Source organism: Choloepus didactylus, chromosome 23 (genome assembly GCF_015220235.1).
Source record: "Choloepus didactylus isolate mChoDid1 chromosome 23, mChoDid1.pri, whole genome shotgun sequence".
In the NCBI taxonomy this organism is placed as follows: Eukaryota; Metazoa; Chordata; class Mammalia; order Pilosa; family Megalonychidae; genus Choloepus; species Choloepus didactylus.
In genome coordinates this window covers 25,147,927-25,163,970 of record NC_051329.1, presented here as the reverse complement: position 1 = coordinate 25,163,970, position 16,044 = coordinate 25,147,927, and the positions used below count along the sequence as shown (strand labels likewise).

At 54.0% G+C, this 16,044-nt stretch overlaps 1 protein-coding gene across 1 annotated transcript in view; it reads left to right on the top strand.

Moving 5' to 3' along the window:
- The first annotated feature begins 546 nt into the window (after window positions 1-546).
- Window positions 547-16,044, top strand: part of MN1 (MN1 proto-oncogene, transcriptional regulator) — a 47,417-nt gene continuing 31,919 nt past the window's right edge. The window contains 2 exon segments of the mRNA XM_037817335.1: window positions 547-2,653; window positions 2,655-4,278. Of these exon segments, the coding sequence (XP_037673263.1) occupies window positions 566-2,653; window positions 2,655-4,278 (3,712 nt within the window). The 5' untranslated portion in view covers window positions 547-565.

Genomic DNA, 16,044 nt, shown 5'->3' with positions numbered 1-16,044 from the left:
GGACTCTGGGGGGAGGGGGGGAGGGACCGCTCTGCCCGTGCCCCGGCGCCAGCCGTGGCTTTGAAGGGTCTCCCCTCCCCGTCCCCTTAGCAGCTCCGCCACGGACTCCGGGAGGCTGCGGGCGGCGTCCTGGGGCTTCCCACCGGACCCCATCGGCCTTAAGAAGGTGATCGCGCTGCTCTCCCTCCCCTCTTCCTACCCCTTCCCCCCCCCACTTAACTTTTTGTCTCTGCTCGCCCGCGGTTCGGCCCCCTCTCGGCAAACCCACTCGCGGCTGTGCCAACCGCCTGGGACATGGGCCCCCCAACACGGCTCCTGGAGGCCCCACGGCCCCGCAAGATGTGAGAAAGGCCCGCGCCGGGCAGAGCCAGAGCTTCGGGAGAGGAGCTGATATAACCTTCAGGCTCCCCACGCCAGGCGAGGTGGCCGTGCGCTCTGCGCGCCCGCGGTGCTGAGCGTCCCGGAGCGCTCAACCCAGGGCCGGAACGAGTTGCTGGCCGGAGGCGCGTCGCGGATAGCAGGCTGTCATGCCCTATTGAACTCCCCCACCCGCCCCCCGCCAAGTATGTTTGGGCTGGACCAGTTCGAGCCCCAGATCAACAGCAGGAACGCTGGCCAGGGCGACAGGAACTTTAACGAGGCCGGACTGAGCATGAACGCCCACTTTAAGGCCCCGGCTTTCCACGCGGGGGGGGCCCCTGGCCCCGTGGACCCTACCATGAGCGCGCTGGGCGAGCCCCCGATCTTGGGCATGAACATGGAGCCGTACGGCTTCCACACGCGCGGCCACTCGGAGCTGCACGCGGGGGCGTTGCAGGCGCAGCCGGTACACGGCTTCTTCGGCGGCCAGCAGCCTCACCACGGACACCCGGGCGGCCACCATCCCCACCAGCACCACCCCCACTTCGGGGGCAACTTCGGCGGCCCGGACCCGGGGGCCTCCTGCCTGCACGGGGGGCGCCTGCTCGGCTATGGCGGCGCCGGCAGCGGCCTGGGCAGCCAGCCGTCCTTCGCCGAGGGTTACGAGCACATGGCGGAGAGCCAGGGGCCGGAGAGCTTCGGCCCGCAGCGGCCGGGGAACCTCCCGGACTTTCACAGCTCGGGCGCCTCGGGCCACGCCGTGCCCGCCCCGTGCCTGCCGTTGGACCAGAGCCCCAACCGGGCCGCCTCCTTCCACGGCCTGCCCTCCTCCAGCGGCTCTGATTCCCACAGTCTGGAACCCCGGAGGGTGGCGAACCAAGGAGCCGTCGACTCCCTGGAATACAATTACCCGGGCGAGGCGCCCTCGGGACATTTTGACATGTTTTCGCCCTCCGACTCCTCCGAGGGACAACTGTCTCATTTCGCGGCTGGCCGCCAGGTTCCCGGGGGCGCTTTCCCGGGAGCCTCGGCCATGCCCAGAGCCGCGGGCATGGTGGGCTTGTCCAAAATGCACGCCCAGCAACCTCAGCAGCAACAGCAGCAGCAGCAGCACGGCGTGTTCTTCGAGAGGTTCGGCGGGGCTCGTAAAATGACCGTGGGTTTGGAGCCCGGGGTGGGCTCCAGACACGCGTTAATGCAGCCTCCCCAGCAGGCCCCGCCGCCCCCGCAGCAGCAGCCCCCGCAACAGCCGCAGCTGCCTCAGCCACAGCAGCCGCCGCCCGGGCTTCTGGTCCGACAAAATTCGTGCCCGCCTGCGCTCCCGCGGCCCCAGCAAGGCGAGGCGGGCACGCCCAGCGGCGGGCTGCAGGACGGGGGTCCCATACTGCCAAGCCATCACGCGCAGTTCGAGTACCCCATCCACCGGCTGGAGAACCGAAGCATGCACCCTTATTCCGAGCCCGTGTTCAACATGCAGCACCCCCCTCCGCAGCAGGCGCCCAACCAGCGGCTGCAGCATTTCGATGCGCCCCCCTACATGAACGTGGCCAAGAGGCCGCGCTTCGACTTCCCGGGCAGCGCGGGAGTGGACCGCTGTGCTTCGTGGAACGGCAGTCTACACAACGGCGCCCTAGACAACCACCTCTCGCCCTCCTCCTACCCGGGCCTGCCCGGCGAGTTCACGCCGCCTGTGCCCGACAGCTTCCCCTCGGGGCCTCCCTTGCAGCACCCGCTCCCGGATCACCAGTCCCTGCAGCAGCAGCAACAGCAGCAGCAGCAACAGCAGCAGCGCCAAAACGCGGCCCTCATGATTAAGCAGATGGCGTCGCGGAATCAGCAGAGGCTGCGCCAGCCCAACCTGGCCCAGCTCGGTCACCCCGGGGACGTGGGCCAGGGCGGCCTGGTGCATGGCGGCCCGGTGGGCGGCTTGGCCCAGCCGAACTTCGAACGCGAAAGCGGCGGCGCGGGCGCGGGACGCTTGGGCACCTTCGAGCAGCAGGCGCCACACTTAGCGCAGGAGAGTGCGTGGTTCCCAGGCCCGCACCCGCCGCCGGGCGACTTGCTCCCCCGCAGGATGGGCGGCTCGGGCCTGCCGGCTGATTGCGGCCCACACGACCCGGGCCTGGCGCCGCCCCCTCCGCCCGGTGGCTCAGGAGTGCTGTTCCGGGGTCCTCTGCAGGAGCCGCTGAGGATGCCCGGAGAGGGCCACGTGCCCGCGCTGCCCTCGCCAGGCCTGCAGTTCGGTGGCAGCCTGGCCAGCCTGGGTCAGCTGCAGTCGCCCGGGGCCGGGGTGGGGGCTGCCCAGCGCGCCCTCCGAGCGCCGGCCCCCGCCGCCGGACTTCGCGGCGCCCGCGCTTGGGGGCCAGCCGGGCTTCCCATTTGGCGCCGCGAGCCGGCAGGCCACGCCGCACAGCGGCCCGGGCGTGAACTCGCCCCCGACCGCGGGCGGGAGCGGCAGCAGCGCGGGCGGCGGCAGCGGCGGGGGCGCCTACCCGCCGCAGCCCGATTTCCAGCCCAGCCAGCGCGCCTCGGCCAGCAAGCTGGGCGCGCTCTCGCTGGGCTCCTTCAACAAGCCCAGCTCCAAGGACAACCTGTTCGGCCAGAGCTGCCTGGCTGCGCTCTCCACAGCCTGCCAAAACATGATCGCCAGCCTCGGGGCTCCCAACCTCAACGTGACCTTCAACAAGAAGAACCCGCCCGAGGGCAAAAGGAAACTGAGCCAGAACGAGACCGACGGCGCGGCAGTGGCCGGCAACCCGGGCTCGGATTACTTCCCTGGAGGGACTGCCCCTGGGGTTCCGGGGCCCGGAGGCCCGTCTGGGACCAGTAGCAGCGGCTCCAAAGCCTCGGGGCCGCCCAACCCGCCCGCCCCTGGGGACGGCACCAGCCTCTCCCCCAACTACCCCCTGGAATCCACGTCGGGGAACGACGGCAAGCCGGTCCCTGGAGGCAGCGGCCGGGGACGGGGTCGCAGAAAAAGGGACAGTGGTCACGTTAGCCCCGGGACCTTCTTCGACAAGTACTCGGCGGCGCCAGACAGCGGGGGCGCGCCGGGGGTGAGCCCGGGGCAGCAGCAGGCGCCCGGCGCGGCCGTCGGAGTCAGTTCCGCGGGAGAGGCACGCGGGGCGCCAACGCCGCACGAGAAAGCGCTCACGTCCCCGTCTTGGGGGAAGGGGGCCGAGTTGCTCCTGGGGGACCAGCCGGACCTCATGGCGTCCCTGGACGGCGGGGCCAAGTCGGACGGTAGTTCCCCGCACGTGGGCGAGTTCGCCTCGGACGAGGTGAGCACGAGCTACGCCAACGAGGACGAGGTGTCATCCAGCTCCGATAACACCCCGGCCCTGGCCAAAGCGAGCAGGAGCCCCCTGGTGACCGGCTCGCCCAAACTCCCGCCCCGTGGGGTGGGCGCCGGGGAACACGGACCGAAGGCGCCCCCGCCCCCGCTTGGCCTGGGTATCCTGTCTACCTCTACCTCGACCCCTGACGGCTATGGCGGCGGCGGGGGCACGGGCCACCCGGGCACGCCGGGCCTGGAGCAGGTCCGGACCCCGACGAGCAGCAGCGGAGCACCGCCACCCGATGAGATCCACCCCCTGGAGATCCTCCAGGCGCAGATCCAGCTGCAGAGGCAGCAGTTCAGCATCTCCGAGGACCAGCCCCTGGGACTCAAGAGTGCCAAGAAGGGCGAGTGCGCCGTCGGGGCCTCGGGCGCTCAGAACGGCGACAGCGAGCTGGGCAACTGCTGCTCCGAGGCGGTCAAGAGTGCCATGAGCACCATCGACCTGGACTCGCTGATGGCGGAGCACAGCGCCACCTGGTACATGCCGGCTGACAAGGTCCTGGTGGACGGCGCGGACGACGACAAGACGCTGGCGCCCTGGGAGAAGGCCAAACCCCAGAATCCCAACAGCAAAGAAGGTATATGTGCGCGCCCCCTTCTCACCTTCCCTGTGGCCCGCCCCCGCCCCCCAGTGCAGGTCATAGCCTCCTCCTAGAAGGCAGGGATCCCTGCAAGGGGAGGGTCCCCTGGGATTAGGGGGACGGGGGGGGGGTGCTTAATTCCTAATTAGGAGGTGCGTGGGCTGGACCCACCTACCCCTGCCCGCCTCCATCTGGCTCCCATCCCTCCCCCACCCCCACAGGTGCCTCCAGGTATGGTTCACCTTTCCCGGGGCAGTACTAACCCAGAAGGTAGCAGCTGGGTAGGGTGTGGGGGGCCTCATCGCCCTCCTCTTCCAGTTTTAGGTGAGTTGCCCCAGTTGCAACATTCAGAAAACTAGACCCCTCTCCACCGGCAACATTCAGACTGGTGCCACTTTTTTAGGAGTTTGTGTGCCCCCTCTCCCCCTTCCTGGTAGGATACTTCCCCCTCACCCCTTCCTAGTGAGCCATCCCCCAGCTAGAGTTCTCTTAGGTGCGAGCATCTTTGGAAAAAAGTTACTAGCTCGGGTGTGGGCAGCATCACTCAGAGGCTATGCTTAATTTGACATTTGTTCCTAATGAATAGCTGTTTTGTCTCTTCTTAACTATTAGAGTTTCATTGAAAAACTGGAGACCTGTCAGGGTTGTGGGAAGCAGCCAGCCTTTTCCGGGTGCATCTCCTTGACATTTGGGGAGGGGGGGTGGAGCATGAGACAAGGGTGGGGTCTCTTTGACACAGTCCAGACCACTCAGCCGGAGCATCATTTGTGTACAGGGATATGGATATATATTCTTAAGACACAAAGGACCGACGTTTGTCAATATCACACTTGGCTTTGGAGACAGATGTCCGGTCCCAGCTCTCCTTTGCATTCTCAATACTCCTTCCCCACCAGGCCTGGAGGCCTTTAAGGTGGAAGGAGTGGGGGTTAGTAAATAGGTCTCCCTTCCAGTTAAAGTGATAGCAGTTCTTTTTAACCAAAAGATGACTGGGCTGCCGTGGGTTTCTGGTTTGATTTAATGGGGCCATTTCTTTTTCTTTTTCTTTTTTTTTTTCATTCTTTTCTTTTCTATTTTTTTTTTTTTAACAGCCAATGACTTCTTAAAATTAGGAACAACCCCCCCCCCCACCACCTTTTTCTTTTAAACCCTAGTTGAGTTCCCTTAGTTTCAGTAGACGGAATATTTTATGGTGCCTGTGGCTGGCGACTTAACACTGTCTTTTAAAAAATGCGTCCCCCGATTCTTGCCCTCCCTTACAGTTCTTTCCTCCCCTGCCTTCCTATTTCCTAGCCCTCCCCGCATCCTGCCATCTCTTGAACCTGGATTTAAGGTGAAGGATAGGTTTAAAGAGAATGAGCTAGGGGGCGAGGGAGAAAGGGGGCTGGGAGGCTCAGAACTCGGGGCTTTCTCCGCGCCCTGGTCCCGGGTAGCTTTCCCGCTTACGATTTCCCATTCATGAACGCAGCCCTGCTGCTTGTCTCTTTGTTCGCTGTTACTGCCCAGCTCGGGACGCGCTCTCTCATTTGAAGCTGGGTGTTTAGCATGCACAGCAGATACCTCCTCAGCATCAGCATTCGCTAGGCCTCTCCCAGGCAAGGCCATAAATTGGTTAGTTTGGGACCCTCAGCTTCTTCTTTTTTTTTTTCCCTCCTCCTTTTTAAAATGGAGTTGGACACAGCATCCTGCTTGCTTGGTCCCCCATTCTCTTTTATTTTCTTGTACACAGCATCTCGATCCGGCCCGATCGATAGCTGGTTAGCACAAATCGCAGCCTCTGTCACTTCTACCTGGCTTGGCCTGGCTGCCCCTCCCCCTTCCTCCTCTGCGACCCCCTCCCCCCCCTTAATAATTAGAACATATTGGCCAAAATGGGGTGAGAAAAGTTTTTTAAAAAATCAAACCCGATTTGGGGAATTAATAAGGAAAAACCAGTAGTGCTTTGCTTGCAAGTCTTAGTAGGCTAGGTGGGAAGTGTAAGGCAATGTTTAATGAGATTTTTTTTTAAGGTATCTGCCACCCCCTTTCTTAGTCCAGCTAATCTTCCTTTACAGGAAAAAAAAAAAAAGATTAAATGATGCAGCCTGGGAATGGAGAAGTGTCATTAAAGAAATGTTTTGTTTGTTTCATTTTCACAGTCAGATGATCAAAAATAATTTTGGAAACAGATTCTAGTCACTTTTTAGGGTTGATTTCTCCTGTAAGTGAAACTCAGCCCTCCCTCGAACACACATGGGAGGACAGGGACTTCCTTCAGGGAAGGGCGCGGGGCTGGCTGCCTTAGAAGCAAGGGAGGGGACACCCACTTGACCTCCTTTGTTTTCTACTCTGTGATGTGGGAAGGACAGTTTCCTTGATAAAGCCCGGAATTGAGGTCATTCGCAGACACTGCAGTCTTGTGGCTGCGAGTTAAGGCTTTATACGATATTTGCATCCGATTCCTGCTCCCACACTAGTAGTAAATAAGGATGATTAAACTTTTCATTATGATAACACCCTGCAGTTCCATCTGCACACGTTGTATAAATAGGTACACAGAGCCTTCGACAGGCCCCTGAGTCCCCTGTCTGAAAATCAGACTGAAGCGTCGACATAGAGTCAAAAATTTTTTTAAAGCAAGAGGTTCTGCTTTTCCTTAAAAACATTTAAAAGCACATGGTCCCATCAGCCATGGAGCTGGGATGTCCAGCAGCTTTGACTATATCTTCTCAAGGTTCCAGCAAATACTTCTTTTTCTGTCTCCCTTTCAGGCAGAGCCCATTTTTGTAATGATATTTTATTTTGTCACGCTGTAAAACACGCCAGTACTAATGTGATTAAATATTAACACCATTTCTGAAATTCTTCGCTCCGATGACAAAATACTAGTCGGTATTTAACAAAATGATCCGTGCTTGGATTGGAGGGAAGGAATAAGTCTTCAGAAATGCATAAGGCATGTAGCCATGAGGACGTGCCCAGATTGTCTTATGGGCTTTGGATGTCCTTTGGAGGAGAAGGGGACTCCACTGATAAGCTGTAGTTCTTGCAAAGTCTGGGCAAGAAGCACATGCGATTATAATTTTTTTCTACCAGGAAAGTGAACTTTTCCAAGTTACGGGTCCTCTGACTTCTTAATCAACCCCACCAAGCAACTTTCATCTCATGAAAAATTCTCCATTTGATCATGAGGCTCTGTTTGCCCAGAGTTGGGGTGGGGGAAGGGTGAGGTTGTGGAAAGAAAAAAAAAAAAAGCCAACAACCCAGCCTGAGCCTGGGCCTATTAAGAGATCTATTAAATCAGTGAGGATTATAGGACTTTAAAAATAGTTTGCAAAATCAGCCACCTATCTTTGTAATAGGTGTGTGACCAGGGAGGAATTTCAAAACAGACACAGAGAGAGAAAGAATGATGGATGGTAACTAATGGATATTAAGTCTGAAAAAGTATGTTTCCTTCTCTTGTCCCTTAGAATTTTCAAAACTTGAATTCACCCTGTTCTCTAATAAGTGTATCCTTGGCCAAACTTCCTTTTCCATTGGTTGCTCTCTCTCTTGAAATCTGGAGCAGTCTAGAAATGCACTTTTGCACACATTGCATGCAGTCCTACCGTTTTTGGAAGTACGATATTTTTACAAGTGATGCGGAAGAAATTTTTGGAATTTCTTGCTTCTCTTAATATGCTCCGGTCGGAGCACAGTAAGCAATGCTGAGAAATGCTAGGCAGGCAACTTGCATGTTGAATTTCTTTAGACATGGGGCTGGCTTTGGGGGTGGGGTGGGGTCGGGGAGAAGGTGGTCCTGGCCTTGCAGCAAAGCGCTGCTTTTTCTGAGTTGTCTTCCCCTCCAGTCCGCACCTTGGAGAGAATTTTTCAGACTCACTCAAAAACTTGTCTGGGGAAGGCAAGGAGCCTTGCAGCCCTCACTTCCCAGTGGATTCGCCCCACATGGGCTGCATGCCTTCATGTGACTTTTGGGCCTCCGGAAGATGTAACCCAAAACTTTGCAGGTGTTAATCAGGGGTAATGTAAACAGATAGGGGCCCCCTTTGTGCAGCTGAACTTAGGGCCTGCTTGCTCCCTGGCAAGCCCGGGACATATAACTACCGTTCTTTGGGGCTTGTTTAATATTTCATGACTGTAATAAAACTGTCTTCTTTGCCCGCCTCCCGACATAAAACCCCAACCTAGCACACATCTGCAATTATGCATTTCTACTAAATATTAATAAAGGACAAGGATATTTTAAGGGGCTGGAGCTTAGCGGTGTTGAACTTGTCATGGTTTGTGACAGTGGATTTTTCCGGCTGTTTTGATTTTAACTAGCCATTGCCTTTTATTTTGTCATATATACTTATATATTCCTGTATATAAATATATCCTTTTCTTTAAATAGATGGAAGGGCTTTCCTCGAGGATAGCTTTCTTTACTCTGAATTCGTTTAGATTTTCTTGTGAGACTTTTTCAGACAGGAAGTAAGAGGCTGTTGAAATGCACTTCTGCTTTATTGAGGTTTCTAGGAAAGGAGCGAGGGTTGGTTAATCTAATTTCTCTTTCTAGCAATGAAATTCCATGATTCCTGATACGATTTTGTTTGCCTGACAGAGGTATTTACATTTCCACAAAGAATCTTAACAGGCACCAAAAATACGACTGCCCTCGTCAGGAAGTTACTTGATACCCTGTGCTGATAGAAAATATACATCTTTAATAAACAGTCCAGGAGGACTGGGTGAAATTAGAGGAGGGAAATCCTCCCCACTGTGGAAGGGCAAACTTGCGTCTATCGTTGGTGTTTCACAGGAGTTCTAAATACACTCCATGCTGGAAAATTGAGCAAAATCACTTGCAACCCTGTTTCTCTCCAGTTCAGTGACTACAGTGGAAGGAGCGGGGGGGGGGGAGGCTCTTCTTGGCGAAAAGCATTTAGGAGATAAAGACTCCCTAGTAAGGCAGACTGTATTTACCTCGGTTTGGTTAATTTTAGAGATTAAAAGGCTGCAGCTTTATGTAATAGGATCAAATGTCAGAGGGAGTGTGTGAGGGCCAACAGGCTTTCCCAAGTGCATGGCAAGATAGAGACACCGACTCTTGTGCCAGAGGGGATGTGGGTTTATCGGGGCCCCCATCGCCGGTGGGTGATGTGATGTCCTTCCCTTGGTTTCTCCCCTCCCCCACTCCCGCTTGTCCCACCCATGTCCTCAGTTTGGAGGGGCTAGAATAGCCCAACTTCATCATTTTGACTCAAGTCAGGATTTTGACTTGCCGGCAATGTGTTTGTTTGAGGACGGTGTTTATTTTTAGGCATGTCTTGGGTGGACAGATTTGAGTGTGGGATTTGATGGCTAGTTGCGGAGATGTTGATATATACATGAGTGCATGATTGAAAAGAGAGCTATTTGGGGGACAATTTTGACGTTTCCTTGCCTCTTCACACGTACTGGAGCAAAACAAAGTGTTCCAGGGGTCAGCTTGAAAGAGGATGGCGAGCTGGGTGTGGGGTCTCCGTCTGCAGCCTCTGTAGGGGAAAGGAGAATCCTATGCGATTTCACGCGTTGAACGAATCCCACTTTGCCCTCTCTTCTCCCCCACCCCCAGCACATGCACTCATCCATATACATGGCCGAGTTTCCATCAAACAATCAGAGTCACTCCTACCACTTACCTTTAATCCGCTTTCCGAAGGCGAGTGGGGAAAGGAGCTGAACTTCCTTCCATCTCTCTGGCCTCAGCCGACAAGTTCTGATTTTGCAAAGGACTGAATGAGCGTGCACCCTAAATATAGAGGGAGGGTTTTGAAGATCCTAATTGCACATCTAGGCCTTCTGGGCCCTCCTGAGCTGTGGGCGACTCTGATATGGTATATTTCAGCAGCGGATGCGTGACGCCCTGCACTGGGTTTTTGTGCATGAGCGTGCGTGGAGTGTCTTTCTGGCTGGGTTCAGCTACCCCCCAGTTTCCAGCCAGGAGTGGAATCTTTGCATAAGCACCCCCTCCCCCCGCCACCCCACCACCGCCCCACCGCCCCCTACCAGTTGTGAGAAGCGGACGCTGCTTCGCATTTATGGAAATTTCTCATTTCTCTCCTTTATTGTAATCTTTTGGTGCCAACAGTATGGCAGAGATGATGCCGGGCTTTCGAATTAGTCACGGCCCTGGCTGCGCGGGGGCTCTCTGTGTCCCAGTGCACGACAGCCCAGCCGGCAGCCCTCAAGTCAGTGCCACTGAGGTCCCAGGAAGCCACAAACAGGACCTGAAGGAAAAGAGGGGTCCAGGACCCTGGCACATTTCGCTTGAGCGGCCGCCTGGTGTGGAGCAGTCCGTGAGGCCGTCCTTCCGACAACACAACAGCACATCCACCCAGCAGCCTCACCCCGGCAGTCGGTTACTTTGTAGGGTGTCAGTGAGAAGATGCCCTGTGGATGTGAACTTTGGGGGGTGTGTGTGTAGAAAACCCCAACTTATTTTGTGACCGGGATCGGTAAGCAGAGTTAAGTTTAATTTACTTTGGCAGAGAGGGACGTGTGAAAGACATCATTCTCTTGGGGTGTCATTATTATAGGATGCCACGGTCCACTTTGTTGATCAGCCTGCATTTTGATCAGCGGCCTCCGAGGTTTGGGGAAGCAAGCGTGTGTGGGGGGGGAGTCTGCTCCTGACATAGTGTTTGCCCAGAAAGGGCACAGGGGCAAAACTCCCACAGGTTTCTCCCATCTTGAAATCCAGGGGAACTGTTTGGGTTCGTAATAGCTGGGAGTTTAGGCCCTCACCAGGCCCCATTGCACTGGCACCTCAAGAACCTACTGAGTTTGGGTCCCTGGTCCCCATAGCATCCCAAATTCCCATTTTCCCTCTGGGCTGAGAAAGCTGGTAGATCTTCATAATCACCGTTTCTTTGCAGAGTCGTATCAGAGAGAGAGAGTTTTATAGCGATCGTGCGTGTATTCTTTTACGATTTATACATCATCACGTGGACCCAAATGCCCTTTAAACATAAGGCAGTTGGATTTAACAGTTTGGAGGTCTTAGTGTGTTCATGATAATTTGCTGGCTCACTGACTGTCACAGAAGGAACATCTTACATGAAATGGTCCCCCAAAAGGGGTACAAGACCCAACAAACTCCCCGATACAAGCTCATATTGCTGGGGGAAGGCCGGGTTTTGTGTTCTGATCTTTAGCAGTCAAGAGTTCCAGTGAACTCAGGTAGGATTGACTACATGACCCGACATGTCCATCTTACTTCTTATCTTTGACCTCTGTGTGGGAAATCTTGGTCTCCTCCCAATCTGTTTGGCCTTGGGATGCTGATTCTCCCAGCAGTGTCTGGTTTTACAGCTTACCTGTGGTGGCGGTGGGTTTGGGTGAAGCAAGGCATGTTGGGAAATAATTTGGGGAGAGCGAGACCCTTTGGCAAAGGTGTATTTCAGTCTCATCGCTGTTGAAGGGCTTTGGGTAGTTGGGTGCTTCAGAAACACTTGGGAGGGAACCAGGTCTTGTTTTTATCTTTGCCTGTCTCAGGCAGTCCCTGCAGTGACTCGGAGATAGACAGCCTTTGTCACGCCTTTTGGCGGAACCGTGGCCCAACTTTGGTGCTGAGACACCTCAGCAGTCTTTTTGGTCCCTGCTCCCTCTTTGAGTTCCTCATCCTAGGAAAACGAACGGGCCTATAGAAGCATTCGATTCTGAGGATTTAAAATCACTTTATCCTTCTCATTGCTGATAATCATTTTGAAGAGCATTTGGGCATGAAGCTTTCATTTGGTCTTAAAGCATGGGATAAAATTTCCTCCGAGTGATGAGGTCTCGGGGCCTTCCGAAGGCCGCTGGCTTTGCGTGGTGTGACAGGGAAAAACCCGTCTACACCAAAGTCGAGGGCCCCAGTGAGCCTGCCTCGTCTAATTTTCCTGGTTGTATTTGGGAGTTCTCGGGACGTGAGTGGACAGTTAATGAGTGAACGACACACACACACACACACACACACCCATACACACACACACACTCTCTCTCTCTCACACACACACTCACAAATCCTTCACTGCTCATCCAGAGCTGGGTGAGGTGTCAAAAAGATATGACCCTTTTCAGTCATTGTGAAGCAGTGTTTTCAGATGCTCTTGGATCTCGGAACACAAGCATTGTCGAATGATTGGCAAGGGCCACCAGGAATAAAATACTTCCCAGGGACCATCTTATGATCAGAGAGGGGTGGGGGGTGGGGGGAAGGCAGCAGAAAACCCAGCCTGCTTTGAAATCCCCAAAGCTCGGGCTTTTAGAGAAAGCAAGGGCTGGTTGCGAATTTTATGAGCAGCAAGCAAGTTCTACTCTACCAGCCGCATGGGATGCTTAAAAAAGTCCTTGACTATTTTAGGGCCCGTGTCCAGACTTGGACCCCTTTCCTACGAGTTGGATGGGGCTGGGAGAGAAACACCCCCAGTTAGGAAGGCTGGATAGAGATTGGGGTGCTGCTTATTTTCCTGGGAAGGGGCAGAGGTAGGGGATAGATGGAGTGAGGAGAGATGCATTTATATGAGGCGAAGTCTTTTTTGCAGGCACTTGAGGGGGTCAGAAGTGGAAAATAATATAAAATATGGAAGTTGTTTATAACGGCACCTCCGGGGCAAGGTTGGGAGTGAGTGAAGTGTTGGGGGGTGGGTATCAGACATCATAAAAAGGACGGAGAGTTCTTGGAGGTGCAATGCCCGCTGGGCCTGGTGCTCCCAAATGACCGTGGACGTACTGGGCAGGTAAACGTGGAGGACGCAGTCTGGGACGAGATGACCGCATCGTGGGCCTGTTAGTCTGTGTCCTTAGCGGCTGAGGGAGGCATGCGGTGCGGTGGATAGCGGAGTGGGGGCGAATATGGAGACCCAGATGGGTCAAGCCCACCTACCGTGCCCGTGACCACCTTCTCCTGCAGAGGGGCCAGTCCCATGCAGCCTGGTGCAGGCTCATTGATTGCACAGCTGCGTCCAGATCTTTCCATAAAAGAGGGCGATGGGTGGGCAAATGAGTGACCTTTTCCCCAGTGTCACTAACGTGGCCACCAAAGACTCCCTCCCAGCGCTGAACCCCCTTCAGGGCCAGTCTTGGCTTTCACAGACGTCACTGGCAGGTCCCACTGCTTGGAAATACAGACGCGCCCCTCAGCGACCTCCCACACTATATATATATATATATTTTTTTTTTTTTCCTTTTTTCTGAATGGTAGGCAAAAATGGAACTAAAGTAAGTGATGAATTCCACAAGTGGAAGATTTCCCGGACCCGGGATAACCCAAGTGTGGAAAGTAGCTGGAGAAATTAAAGTCTCCTTTCTCCTCCCCTTTAGGGGACCCCACTGTCCAGCCATCAGGAGCCCTTAATGCTTTTGTAGCGAGGCCTAATTGGCTAAAAACAAATTGGCCATTTTCATTCTCCGCGATGTAACTTTGGGGTGATTGTTTAGTATTTGAGGCAAGGGAGGCTACTACGGCCCCAAATTTGGCTTTTTTAAACAGGAGCAATTTCATGATCCTTAAGGCCGTGACTGTTTCTAAATGGTCCAGGCATAGAGCGTTGGATGTCTTTTGCTGTTTGCACACACACACACGTATGCACACGCTCGTGCACACACACCAACACAGAGGCCTGAGAAGTTTTAGCAAAAAAATGGGAAAATAATTTTTCCCCTAAGAAGAAGCTGGTTCAAAGTTTTGGCCTCTTTCTGTTTTATGTAGCAGCTTATTGATCTCAGTGAGGTCCGTTTTTGCCGAATTTGTAATCCTGTTAGGCCTCCAGGAGAGTCGTGATTAATTTACTTGTACGTTTCGCTATTTTGGGTCAGTTTAGTTAATAAGCGTTTATTTTGTGCTCGGTGCATGAAGCAATTTGCTCGCAGTGGAACTGGGGGTGTGCGGGTGAGTACGAGCGTGTGCACCGAGGGGCCCGCTTGCCCACCACCAAATAAAGGCCCCCCGAGGTGCTTCCCACCCCCCCAGGTCAGGCAGAGAGGCTGAAGGGGGCTTCCATCCATCACTTGTCACGGAGGGCAAAGAAAAAGCCCAAGAATTTAGCAAACCCAACCTTGGAGACGGCCAAGGTTTGTGGGCTCCCTTCTGGTGCCTTCGTGCTCAGACCCCTGAAAGTTTCCAAGCATTAATTATTAATTGACTGGATATGAGTGCCGATGTGGAGATGCAGTCCTGTCCTTTTGATGGGCTGTCGGAAACCCTAAACATCTTTGAGGCACCTTCTATCCCACCGCCTTGACAAACGGTGATGGTGGCGGTGGAGGTTGTTAACTTTTAGAGAAGCACATGGTCTGACTTCCATAGAAGGAAGAAAAAGTATGCCTCTGTCTCCAAAGCTGGGAAAAAGAAAAACAAAGCTAAACAGCCTGCAGCTTTGGCCTTTCCTAACACCGAGTCTCCAAAGGGGAGCGCGTGTCATTTTGATGCTGCGGGCACTTCGGCCTGGTTTCGGGGGGCCCCCTCCCCCTCTTTCCGTCTGAGCTCCCCACAGCTTTCCTGTCTCTCTCCTTCCAGCTGATGGGTTAAAATTCCACTTTTTTGTTTTCTTTCTTTCTTCTTCTTTTTTTATTTTTTAAACAGGGTTTGGCCATAGCAGTTTTAGAGCAAATGGTTTCCTAAGCACCCCCATCCCCCATGCGCTTAATTCCTTACACATCGGTTTTTGCAGAGCGAGGGCTGGAGGATTTTCGGCTCTGAGCCAGCCTGAAATGAACTTGAGGCGCTGAGGAAACAGGCATTTGGAGAGATGAGGATACAATTTCTTTTTTTATGTGGGCCCGTTAAAGTCTAATGGACATTGGTGTCTGGCCTTAAATTTGGAGAGGGTCTTTATCTAACCCTTAAAACCAAAGTCGTTTCCGGCAATTACGACACCCAGGCTAGACCACTAAATCTTCCAGAGGCCTGTCTGGAGCACTAGGGTGGGGAGTGTGTGTGTGGGGGGGTGTGGGGATGGTGGGGCACACCTGTTACCTGTAGCAGCTATAATTATGACATTTCTGGACTCCTGGTTTTAAAGGAAGAATTTATGGGCCGAGCAATGCCGGAAGAGAGCAGCCCGAGACATTTCTGGCTCATGACCCAGAAATCGCACAAGCCCCCACGCTCGGTGCCCATCTCAGTCCCTGCATCTTCTTATTGAATTAATTTAGCGCCCCGACATTTGGTATTAAGTAAGTGGTTATTTTGGGAATCCAAGAGAGAAAGAGCTGGAAAGCTGGAAGACTTTCTTTTCTTTTTTTTTTTAACTTTAAAAAAGAAAAAAGTCTCACATTTTGAAGTTTGAGATGACTCTGTGTGTTGTCTTGGGGGATGGGGAAGACACGTTTGGTGCGACGTGGCGGGACATGGCGGGACGTGGCGGAACGTGGCAAAACGGCCTGCCTCCTCCCTGCTTGTGCTTTGCTCCTTTGCAGAGGGCTTTTTCCCCCCGTTGTCAAGAATGGCCGAGGCTACAACACCCAGATTCCATGCCATTTGTTTGGAAGTATTGTTTAGATTACTCTTGCTTTTCAAATTGAGAGAAACTCCGTTTAATGGGAAAATAGCAGTATTACTATCTTGGTGTGTTTGCTTTAGCGTTTAAAAATAGTTTGTTTTCATATCCCGAATTTCATCCTTGCCTCGTTTGATGGAAACCCGTGTGTGTGAGTGTGTGTGTGTGTATCTGATGCCAATTCACACATCTTTCTGTCCGTGCAGTCAAATGGTTGCACTCGTGCAACCAAAAAAACAGTTGCGATTCTACAGCTGGCTAAAGGGACCCAGAGCAT